The sequence below is a fragment of the Canis lupus genome, chromosome 7 (genome assembly GCF_048164855.1).
Source record: "Canis lupus baileyi chromosome 7, mCanLup2.hap1, whole genome shotgun sequence".
Classification (NCBI taxonomy): Eukaryota; Metazoa; Chordata; class Mammalia; order Carnivora; family Canidae; genus Canis; species Canis lupus.
The window spans coordinates 9,760,771-9,773,548 of record NC_132844.1 but is presented as its reverse complement, the minus strand read 5'-3'; the positions used below and the strand labels follow the sequence as shown (position 1 = coordinate 9,773,548).

Genomic DNA, 12,778 nt, shown 5'->3' with positions numbered 1-12,778 from the left:
AACAAAACAAAAAAGACAAAAAAACAAGAGAAACACAATACACTACCTTTGAAAGTCTGGATTCATACTCTACAGTTTTTATGAAGGCCCTGCACGACATCGTACTAACCACACAGATGTCATCCAGTAAATACGTGGCTGCGCTAGTTAGACCCTTCCTCTCCATGACCAAAGGCTGAAGGTTCTTTACCTTGTAACCGGTCACCAGAGAAGGAGAGTTGGACCAATTTGTTGACCTTCTCACCAAAAACAAAAGCGCACAGTGTTCAAGTAGCATGTGATCTCACCTAAGACATCTTTCTCATGCTCAGGAACAAGCACCTTCCACTTAGACTCCTCAGGGTCCGTGAAGTCGATGTTGATCAGGCGATAGTTGGGCGAATGGCGATTTGTCTTGAACGTGAACACCGTCCCCTCATTGGTCACATAGTCATATTCTCCTTCAAAGTTGTCGATCAGTTTTACCCACTTCAGGATCCCTGGTGAGAGACCAAGCATTCCTGTCACCTCTCCTGTGTTGAAAATGCTGTGGTTTCTTTATGTGCAGGGAAGGAAGGGCAGGTCTTTTCTTTCCATGGAACACAAAGGAGACACAGTATTTGGAAGGTCTCAGGCTTGAGAAAGAGCAAGGACAAGTACAGCTGAATTTTAAGGTTTTTAAAAATGTGAAGGAACTTTCACTTTTTTCCTGAAAACCCTGGCAATGAAGAAGGACCTCTCCTCTCAGCCCCCGGGCCCATGTAATCTGGTAAGTTCTCTTCTACCGGAGTGTGTGTCTTATCTGAGCACTTCCTTCTACCTCGACTGCCACCACACCATTCCACGTCTTCATCATTCCCCTCCTGGTCTATGGCAGTGGCTCCTACCTGGGATGATTTCAAATGTGCATGCGCACATGCGCATGCACACACACACGCACACACCTCCAGGGTTGACTTCACACTAAATGTCACTTATAAAAATACAAAATACAAAAAAAAAAAAAAAGAAAAAAAAAAAAACAAAAGAACAAACCCCATTAGGCCATCTATTTCAGAACGTGTCCAACATAAATGTTCAGAGTACATTTCAAAAATTTCATAAACAAATGAGCTTGATGATTTCTGACTAGAAGGCCAAGCCAGATCTCAGCTATTCTTTAATTAGTTTCCTATTTTAAATTTTTCAATGAAATTGCTACGTTAATTTGGATAGTTCGTTTATATTCTTTGGATCTTTCAAGGTGATTTTACATTCATTATCTCATTCATCTCCATAGCATAATATCTTTATACAATTTTTTGTTGTTGAATTAAATTTATCAAGAAAAACATACTTCCATGGTGGAAAGGTTTTTCTTTTTGTGAGACATAACTGAATTAAACCCCCAGATCCACTATTTAGTTGTGTAACCTTAAAGAAAGCTCTAAAACATTCCTAAGGGATCCTAAAAACAATAAAAAAAACCCTGAATAACTGTAAACACGCCACCATATCTCTAGATGGGGAGACTCAATATTTTAAAGGTTTAAATAGGGGTCCCTGGGGGGCGCAGCGGTTTAGCGCCTGCCTTTGGCCCAGGGCGCGATCCTGGAGACCCGGGATCGAATCCCACGTCGGGCTCCCGGTGCATGGAGCCTGCTTCTCCCTCTGCCTATGTCTCTGCCTCTCTCTCTCTGTGTGACTATCATAAATAAATAAAAATTAAAAAAAAAAAAAGGTTTAAATAATCCCAGAGGAAATCTATAAATCAAACATAATTCCAATCAAAATTCAAATGGGAGTTTTAGGGAATTTGTTAACAGCATTCTTAAGTTCACTTGAAAGAATACACACATAAGGATACCCAATACATTTTTCACAAGAGAATTTTTTGCACCATGATATTCTGAACAATCCCCTTCCCCTCCTCAAGGTAATCATCATCCTGATTTTTACATTACTTACTTCATTTTCCCTGTTCTTTTCCTGTTTTAATATGCATCCATAAACACTTGAGTCTAATTTTGCCTTATTCTTGAACTTCATCTACAGTGAAGCCAGACAACATGTATTCTTTTGTCTGACTTCTCTCATATGACATTACGTTTGTGAGACTGTTCATCCTCTGGTTATTGTTAGTGACTTTTGGCTGAATCCTATTATGCTCAAAGAACACACTCTGAATGATTTTAATCTTCTAAAATTTGCTGATAAAAACTGTATGGCCTAGTTATTTTTCCTTTAATGATTTTTAAATGTTCCTCCATGTTCCTGCATATTTTGCATCTTTCGGGTGTGACATGCTAAATATGTCTATTAAGTCACTTGTTAATCACATTGTTCAAATCCATGTATTTACTGATTTGGGAAGCCATTTTTTTTCTATTGGTCACAGAAAAGGTTGGTTAAAATGTTTCTTATGTGACTGTAGATTTTTACTTGTACTGCTGTTCGATTTTGTTCTCTGTATTTTGAAATCATGCTGTTCAATATATACAAAATTAGAATTATTATATTTAAGTAAAACTGAAGCTTTAAATGGTGATGAGGTTTTATCTTTAGCAATGCTTTTTACTTTAAAGTCTGCTTTGATATTTAGACAGCTGTGTGATTTTCATGGTAACATCATGGGCCAGTTGTCCTCTGCAAAATGACTGGTCCCAATTACGTTGTTTATCATTTCTGAAAAGATTTTCTCTTTTCCATGTCTCTTAATCATTCATGCTTTCCACTTCTTGGGCTACATTCTAAGTTAATTTCTTTACATCCATATTCTTTTTTTTTTTTACATCCATATTCTAATTCATTAATTCTCTCTTCAGCTGTTTCTAATTTCTTCAGCCTAATAACTCAGTTTTTTAATGTTAATAGCCATATTCCTTATTTGTAAAAATTCTCCTTAGTCTTCCTCCAATCTGGTCATTCTTTATAATATGTTGTTTCCTGCTTATACTTCCAAGCTTCTTGTTTATTTTCTTGTAAAGGCAGCATCACATTGCTTATTTTTAAAAGTATATTCAATGTACTTAATTTATGTCAGGATTGTGATTAAGTCCACTCTGTTTCTTCTATTGCTCTATTTCTCATGCTGGTGAATTTCTTTGTATGATTTGTGATTTTTTTTGAAATTTCTGACTGTGAAATGATTTCCCTTGAAACATTATCTATGGCAATTCTTGGAGGCCTGAGTTAAAGTAGCACTATTCCAGAGAAGTTCTGTATTTGGCCTCCATTTGCTTGTTGGGAGGCAACCAATCTGGGAACCTTTTATTTTTTTGTTTTAATTTTTATTTATTTATGATAGTCACACACAGAGAGAGAGAGAGGCAGAGACACAGGCAGAGGGAGAAGCAGGCTCCATGCACCAGGAGCCCGACGTGGGATTCAATCCTGGGTCTCCAGGATCGCGCCCTGGGCCAAAGGCAGGGGCCAAACCGCTGCGCCACCCAAGGATCCCTCTGGGAACCCTTTAAATGAAATTCTTGACATAAGGATTTTTGGACCTGAGAGGAACAATCCAGATACCTGTACCCATGTCATGTTTTAGGAAAATTCACATCCTGCCTCTCCCTCTCCTTCCCTAGTGCAAAGGTAAAGGCAGGCAGGTCTTTTTCCTCTCCCTCCTCCTCATGCCCCCACTCCCAAGATTATTTCTTAATCAACATTACACTGAGGGTATCCCTTATTAGACTTTTCAACATGGAGAACCAGAGGCTTTATCCTCTGTCCCCCTTGCTCTAGGTGGCCATCAGGTGGAAACTCAACCCTCAAAGCCCAGCAGAAACATTCCAGAACAATACAAGAATCCTGCTTTCATTTTGTTTTTGGTCTCTATGGGTTGTCTTTTTTTGCATGTGCCAACTTAGCAATATATTAGAAAAATACTTTATAAACTTTTTACAGCATTCCAGTTGTTTCAACTGGGAGGTTACTCAGAATATAAAATCTGCTAAACTCCCTCTAATAGAAATCCTTAGAATTATTTTTAAAAAGGTTAAGCTGTGCATTCAAGTTCAATTTTTTTTTTCAGTGACAAACTGCTAATTTCAAAAGTAAGTGACCAACCACTCAAAGGTAACTTCACTTTATTTTACATAAAGCAATACTTTAAAAGGGGAAAAAAAAAAACCTAAAAACTATTCCTTAGAAGAATAAGTAAAAAATTAGCAGACAATGCAAAAACTGCAGACAATCAGAAAGGTACATTTGTTTATACTAAGAATGATGAATCATAATTTTCTGGACTATGACATTTGTGGACATAGAGTCTTGGTTCAGGAAAATGTCAGATTCCTTAAATGTTCCTGACAATAAAACATTTCCTGATGTGCAACCTTTATTTCTCAAAGTAACCATCTTACGGTTTCTGCCTGAAAAGGTCTTGCATCCATTGTAGTGATATTTGTTATGACCCTGGCCACCCCACCCCCAACACAAAAAGTCACTGAAATATCTGCCAAAGGCAAAACACAGTAGAAATTTCCTTCGGTATTTCTGTATAATCAGGTGAGCCTAAAGATGTAGCTCATTTGTTTTAAATAATCAAGGCTCCAACGAACACCAAAACAACAGTTTGTAGTTGTCATCTACCATCAAATTCTGGAGAATTAACCTTAGTCATTAATAAATACTATAAGTCATAAACTCATTCAAATTCAGGTATGTGGCTGGATTTATACAAATGTGGTTCAAAGTACTGGCCCCCATGAGGAAGCACGACTAAAACGGAGCTCTTGAAATCCTTCTGCTCTCCTGAAACCCCTGCTCCTCATGGCTCTGGCACAAAATAATTCCAGAGAAACAGTATTTCAGTTGAACAATGGGGCTCACCCAGTTTTGCTATTCACAAGTCAGAACACTATTGATTTAAATGGAAAACAGAAAAATTACTTTAAAAAAAGAGACATGGCTTAAATCCCAAACCAACCTCACTTTTTGCCAACTTCTTCTGGGATTCTTTTCTCTGTAAGTGGCATTGTTCACTCTGAAGCCAAGAGAAATTCAATTCCCAAACTTTTCCACATTAAAGTTAAAATTACTTTCAATAGACCTGATTCTTGGTGGTGGAATGATTTGTTTACTGAATGAAGATTAGCTTAAAATAAGTCATCTTATGCCTTCCCTTGAGCAAAGTCATTACTTTTATTGCTTTCTTTGAAAATACACAGAATTAACTATGTTTCATAAAAAACGTTCTGTAAGCTCTCTAGCAACGGGAACTAAAAAGTGCTTTTATACTTGACAAAAAACTGTGTAACAACAATAAACAAATGCAGAGTGTGGTCATGTTCTAAAACTGAGGGGGCAGGAGGTGGCTGTTCTCCTTGGCCCAAAACCTTTCTTCCATCCCCCTGCCTCACAGCCACCGTTAGAACATGGGCTAGGAGGTTTCAACTGACTTGAGTCTGAATCTTTACAAGGCATCAGGAAAGCAAATGGTCCTCACCATCCCCAGGTTCCTGGGGATGACAACATGTGCTCCTCAGAGGTTGTTGAGAAGACTAAATAAATTATCTACACTATTAGCTCAGAATCTGGCACATAGAAAATGTTAAACAGTCAATAGTTACTACTATTCCAAATAATCCCAGCATTCTTCAAATGGCAAAAATAAGCTAAATGTGGCTTTTGAACAGCATGATTTGCTAATAGTGAACTTTAAAATCGAATTTCCATCTGTCACGGCACACAGCTATTTTCCTAGAAAAAGCTCTTAAAAATCACTCATTTTAAAATTAGTAAAAACACTAATTTTATCACTATTACTTATTTTACTTCAAAATTAATGTTTTGCTTATTTTTTATGCTATCTTTTGATGTCCCAATTTTTTTTACTTTTCTTCCATTCCTACTCTGAAATGCACACTACTTGCGAACAGCTCCCTGCCTCTCACAGAAGCCCTCCTCGCCTGTTGGTCTGGCTCTTCACGCTCAGCTGAGCTTGCTAAACTTTGGACAACTCCTTTGTTTAAAGTTTCTCAAATGTTTATCTCCCCCTTTCCACTCCACTCCCAAAAGATGCCCCAGCCCCACGAGGCATGAACCATGGAGTCACTATTGTCTCAGCTACCTAGCTGCGACAGGAGCAAAGACCACTTCAGGCCTGCCTTAAGGATGGCTACGTTGGTGCCTAAGTGTGTCAGGTTACTAACAAGTATTTTAGGCACTGATAATTCTTTTCACTTAATAATCGCTTCCTAAAGATTCTATTTAAAAACCTCTAATAATAAGTTTAAGTTAATTCAGAGTAGGGCCAAATGGTCAGCATCTTTTTTGCTGGTATTCACCCTATAAAAGAAATATAGTATCTGACCTTTCATAGAAAAATGAAAGATCCAAAAAGACAGGGAACAAAAGAAAGAAAACAGAGGCGGGGGAGAGGGAGTTGAGTATTTCTGAACTCCAGAGATGTTCTGAGTCTGGGCATGTGTGCTGGGTCACAGCACTGCTGATACACCCTGAGAGTGGGCACTGGTGATCTCACAGCTACCGCCCAGCAGTGGGGAGTGCTCCAGAGCAGGAATGACAGCACAGAGTGGGACAGTGATACAGGTATGCTTTGTAACTAAATATATAACATTTACATAATCCTGCATTTTAGCCGGAAACTTGTATGCATTTGTTGACAATGTAAAGACAACAGAAGCAACTGAATTTAAATTTATTTTTAATTCCATTCTTTTTTTTTTTTTTAAGACTTTATTTATTCATGAGAGACACAGAGAGAGAGAGAGGCAGAGACAGAGGCAGAAGGAGATGCAGGCTTCCTGTGAAGAGCCCGATGTGGGGGATCCCGGGGTAGCTCAGTGGTTTGGTGCCTGCCTTAGGCCCAGGGCGTGATCCTGGAGTCCCAGGATCGAGTCCCACGTCAGGCTCCCTGCATGCAGCCTGCTTCTCCTTCTGCCTGTGTCTCTGCCTCTCTCTCTCTCTCTCTCTCTCTCTCTGTCTCTCATGAATAAATAAATAAATGAAACTTTAAAAAAAGAGCCTGATGTGGGACTCAATCCCGGAACTCCGGGATCACGTCCTGAGCCCAAGGCCAACGCCCAACTGCTGAGCCACCCAGGTGTCCCCCAAATTTAAATTTTAATGTCGTAGTCTCATACTTTTTCAATAAAAAGATTTAAAAATTTAAGTTCAATATGTATATTGAACACTTAAATATGTGTAAAAGAATATCAAAAACCATCATTTATATTTTCAGAGTATAAATTAAATTTTCATGAAATCTCTTAAAGTCCACATATTTGAAAGCAGATCTAAGGCCTGATACCTAACTGTAATATGGAAAATATGTGAAAATTTACTCGCAATTTAGTTGACATATACAGTGGACCTTTGGACAGCACAAAGGTTAGGCACACCAACACCCCTACACAGTAAAAAATCCACTTATTAACTTTTGACTCCCTCAAAACTTTACTGCTAGCCCGCTGTTGACTGGAAGCCTTACTGACAATATAACCATACTTTTCGCATTTTGTACATTATATGTGTTATATATTTTGTATATGTATTATACAGTGTATCCTTATAATAAAATTATAGGAAAGTGAATATTAAGAAATCATAAGAGAAAGTACATTTGCAGTACAATACCGTATTTATTATCAGAAACCCCAAAATCCGTGTATAAGTAGACCTGCACAGTTCAAATCAGGGTTATTCAAGGGTAACTGCATATTCAAAATTGGACAATAAACTTAGGAAACAGAATATATTCATAATTCAAAAAATGTTAAGAAAAGTACAGAAAATATAACTAAGAAAATCCAGATGCAAATCATTTTCTTCCAAGGTTCAGGATGATTAATTTCAACTAATCTGCAGGTGTGAATCAGGTTAAGAATCATAGGAGTCAAGACTCAGCTGTCTTTTCTACTGCAGAATGATTAAATTGTCACGCCAAACTGGTGCCCTAAGTGGTTTCCTCACTTTTGATCTTAAGGAATAGAAAAAGAGAAGCAAGAGTCCTTTACTCATACAATACACACGACTGGAGAAATATGGTCTGTGCCTATTCATCATTCTCAGAGTTTAATAAAAGATAAAAAATTTAAGTAAAAAAAATTTAGGTGGCCAGAAAAGTGAAGATTCAAAAGTGCTTATAAGAAAATATAACACTTACTGATGGAGGATGGTTTATATAGTAGGGCCTGAGCGCCAGGAGCCATAAAGGGGCAATGAAGTCATTTAAGACAAGTTGGAACCCACTTTCTGTGTGTCCATGTTACAGAAAAAAATTATCTCACACTTGTTAAAATAGTAAAGAGGACTTCATTCAGGACTACTGAGATAGGTGTTAAGACCATCGCAAAAGACAGAGAAATCAGGCTTAACTCCAAATACAAAAAAAGACAGCTGGGGATTTATAGCCAATGAGCAGAATGGAGAGAGGGTAGTCACAAAGAGGGCACATGGAGTTGGGGGATTCTTGTTAAACTTACCTAATAATGTTCTTGGTGAGGGCAGGTGAAGGTAATCAGATATTAGTGGGGGCTGGCAGCAGGGGACCGAAGGGGTGAGGAATTTGAGGGTGATCAGATATGGAGGGTAGGGGAATTCTCTCTCAATGGATGTAGTGAGATTCTTGCTACAATTAAGCTATGCTGGCCCAATGAGGGAGTAGGAGGCCGAGGAACCAAGGTTGAGGCCTCACTGAGAAGAGGGCTTAGGGAAGCTTGACTAAAGTCTGGTCAAGGACGGGGTCCTTGTCATCTGTCAGGCACTGTTCTAGGTGCTGGGCACTGCAGGGAGCAAGACAGACAAAGTCTCTGATCTCATGCAGCTCACAAATACACAAAGTGCTGTTGTTGTTGTTGTGTTTCTGCACGGAGAGAAAAAGGATCAGAACAGGAGAAAGCAGGAGAACAGCCAACTGTAGAAGGAAAAGTATCAGGTGAAGGCATGAGGAAGTGTGGTAACTGTTAGAATAAAAATCTCTCCTCCCCCTAAGAAAGAAGATAGTAACTCGGAATATGTCTCTGGCAGCCAGCACAGAAGGGGGCGAGATGTTCTTTGGAGGGCACCTGCTTAGCTGTGTCGAACACCTGGAATATTGTACAGACTTCTAAGGCCCAAGGATACGCCTAGGGCTGTCTCTATCGGGGGGAATGAGGTGAGTCAGAGGAGTCACCTGTGCAGGAAGTCAGGAAAGGAGCAGCCGACCAGCCTCAACTGCAGTTCCTGGGGAAAGGCTGTGGCCCACCGTGTGTACAGATTTGTCCGTATTATTCTTAAGTAAAAAGACTGCCGAGGCAGATGGTGGAAAGGACGCTCTCCAATGAGAGGCAAAGGGTAAATGGAGAGAGATCCGGCCAACGGAGTGGTGAGTAGGAAGATGGTCAACAGGTTGGAGAAGACAAGTTGAAATCTACACAACAGATGTAAATGACAGAGGAATCCAGTCTCACAGGGAACTCTCTTAACTCTCAGGATCCTAAGATTTTTATTTTCCCCCCTCCTGTAGTTTATTTATATAGTTTTGTTTTCTCTATCTGCTGCTTTTCCTACATCTATAGCCATCGGCCACTTCTGTGTACTTTTTGTGATCCTCATTTCAAAACGCAAAGGGGCGGAAGGCTTTCTTAGGAGACAAAGTTGACAGAAAGGTTAGAAAAGTGCTACCTAAGTGAAACTAGTTTTCCAGACAAGCAATTCAGTGATGCCCTAATAAATGAAGAATTAATCTGCATGAAAATGTGGTTAATTTTCCCTGCCTTTAAGGTAAAAAAGATTAAAATCATAGCAGAAAGGCTTTTAGGTTATAAAAGGGATATAAATTTCAGCAATATAAAATGAAAGATTTCTTAACATTGGATTTCGTTTTTGGTTACCGGCTATTCAAGTTTAACTCATCTAATAGTTAATTAGCACATTTAGCATTTAAGTTAAATGTTAATTATTTTTCCTCCGATCAAAAAATATAACAAAAATGGAGCAGGTATAGAAATAGCAAGAAAAAGTTATCTGGCATATAAACCCTTGAAATTTCAATTATCAACCTGTAAAAATTAGACAATTTCCCACATAGCCTTGCACTGAGAGGCCCACCTATTTATGCTTTTGTCAAGAAAAGGATGCTTTTTTGATAATGAATCTGGTTTTGCAGTAAACAAGTCAATACCAAGATCTGTGTTTAGAGCAGCTTTGATACCGAAGATAACTATTTATTCTAGGACATCCTCAGTCTATTTTACTATGCTACCCCAAATAAAGTGTGCTGATTCCAAATATTCCTCTTTCAGTTGAGAAACAAAGGAAAAAAGGGAGGAATTCCTGAGCACCTGTCATATGCCAGGAACCCTGCTAAGCCCTGTTGCATACCTCTTCATTATTTCTCACAATTCCTCCTGAAGTCTGTATTACCTCCCCGTCGGTAGTCATGGAAATATTGAGAGGAAACATTCCCACCCCAGGCTCACTAGTTAGTTAGTCTTGGAGTGGAGATGAAAATTCGCATCTGACTTGAAAGTGTTCTGGTTATTGTCATAATACATCCAACCATGATTAATGGGGATTATTTTTTAAAATTTTAATGATCACTATCTCGATCTGCTAGGTCTCTCCTGTTATAAACTACTTAATGTCTTCAACAGTTCAACTCACATGTAGTATTTGTTTCTTTAAATGATAATAATTATATCATTGACTTATAATAAGCCAGCAATCAGTTAAAAAAAAAACAAACCCAAAAAACCCAAGATCTCTCTAATATTGTCATATGGAACTGACTTAAACCCAAGCGTGGAGGAGGATAACCATTTCATCTTACCAGCACCGGCCCAATCACTGTAACTGTCCAGAACTTTCAGGATCTCAGGACTGCCACTCAAAGGAGTAACTACTGTGAAGTTTATGTTATCCACAAACTTAATGCTAATAAAGCAATATTAGAAAAAGGTGGCAGGGGGCAGCCCTGGTGGCTCAGCGGTTTAGCGCCGCCTTCAGCCCAGGGCCTGACCCTGGGGACCTGGGATAGAGTCCCACGTCGGGCTCGGTGCATGGTACCTGCTTCTCCCTCTGCCTGTCTCTGTCTCTGTCTCTCTCTCTCTCTCCTCTTCTGTCTGTTTCTCATGAATAAATAAAATCTTTAAATAAAAAAGAAAGAAAAGAAAAGAAGAAAAGAAAGAAAAGAAAAGAAAAGAGAAAGAAAAGAAAAGAAAAGAAAAGAAAAGAAAAGAAAAGAAAAGAAAAGAAAAGAAAAAGGTGGCAGGCCCAGTTAAACCCAGACTTTAGCAGCTTTCAGTGGCAAACATCCCCCAGTGCCTTCAGTATGTCTATCGGGGAACACATCAATAGCTTCAAATCCAGCCTATCCTATTATTCACTTCAAAATCTCTAGGATATCACATATTTTTCTGAGTGCCTCAATGAATTCCAAACACTGGTCAGTTCAGTAACCTCATTAAATGATGAAATCAGGTTAGCACTGTCAGACTTGTTTGCTCTATTCTTCTTGTGGTTTTTTCCATGAGCTCACTGGGATGGTCTTTTTGACATGTCCTGAGTTAATCAATCAAATACTAATCTAGGTGTTACTGTAAAGGTATTCTGCAGATGTGATTAAAGACCATAATCAGTTGACTTTAAGTCAAGGAGATTATCCTAGATAATCTAGGTGGGCCTGATTCAAAAGGTTGAAATGCCTTCCAGGGGAATTGAGGCCTACCTGAAAAAGAAGAAATACCACCTGTGGACTGAAGCATCAGCCTGTGCCTGAGAATTCCAGCCTGTCCTTCCTGGTGGCCCGCCCTACTGATTTCAGACTTAACTAGCCAGTCTCCAAATCACATAAGCCCAATTCTTGCAATACATCTCTTAATGTTCTGCTTCTCTGGTTATACCTTGATTGACACCTTCATACACCATCAATAGCTCACAAATACAAAATACCTAGGAGTAACCTTGACAAGTAATATGTGGTTATGGGGCACCTGGCTGGCTTAGTCAGTAGAGCGCAAGATTCGATCTTGAGGTTGAGTTCAAGCCCCATATTGCATGTAGAGCTTACGTAAAAATAAAAAATAAAAAAAGAAAGAAAGAAAGAAAGAAAGAAAGAAAGAAAGAAAGAAAGAAAGAAAGATAAAATAAAAAAATAAATAAAATAAAATAAAATAAAATAAAATAAAATAAAATAAAATAAAATACATGGTTCCACTGAGAGATATAATACCAAATAAATTTACAGGTTTACACAATCCTAGTCCAATATATGGCTGGACTTCTGTTCACATGAGGACATAATAACCTTAAAGTTTCTCTGGACGAATTAAAAAAAAAAAAGGACAATTTGGAAAATTATAATTGCTAACATTTACTGAGTAAGCCTACTAGAGTAGTGGGCTCTTCACCTAAGGTGCAAAAAAACCACATAGGAAGCAGAAAAGACAACAGTCAGGTGATTCAAGGAAGATCAAATTGGGAAGACGGGCCAGGACCTGGCTTGTTTTATAAAGAGGATGAATGCATCATTGCCATTTATGGTTTCTTGGATGCTTCCCTTCTTTCTCCTTCATGTCCATTCAGAGCTACAGTGTCTAGAATTTTATTTGGGATGGCCTAGTGTACCCCTGCACTGTCTTCTTCTCAGAATCTCAATCTCTGGGTATCACATCCTCTTCTGTAATTCCTCAGGAATGTGGCAATGATAAAGCGGGGGATAAAAAATATGTAGGGTGGGAAAAAAGAAAGTAAGGACCAAGAAGTTTGGAAGAAAGCAAGGTTTGCTCTAGTTCTATCAGCCTTTTTCTAAGTTTCACTCAGAGTCTTACTATTATTAAAGTGGACATAGCAGTACGAGTTCAGTACACCAGTA

The 12,778-nt window shown here is 38.6% G+C and overlaps 1 protein-coding gene across 1 annotated transcript in view; it reads right to left on the bottom strand.

The window, feature by feature from the left end:
* PREP (prolyl endopeptidase) overlaps nt 1–12,778 on the bottom strand; it is a 117,600-nt gene that overhangs the window by 55,434 nt on the left and 49,388 nt on the right. Inside the window, exon 8 of the mRNA XM_072831926.1 lies at nt 288–479. Within this exon, the coding sequence (XP_072688027.1) occupies nt 288–479 (192 nt within the window). The remainder of the gene's footprint in view (nt 1–287; nt 480–12,778) is intronic.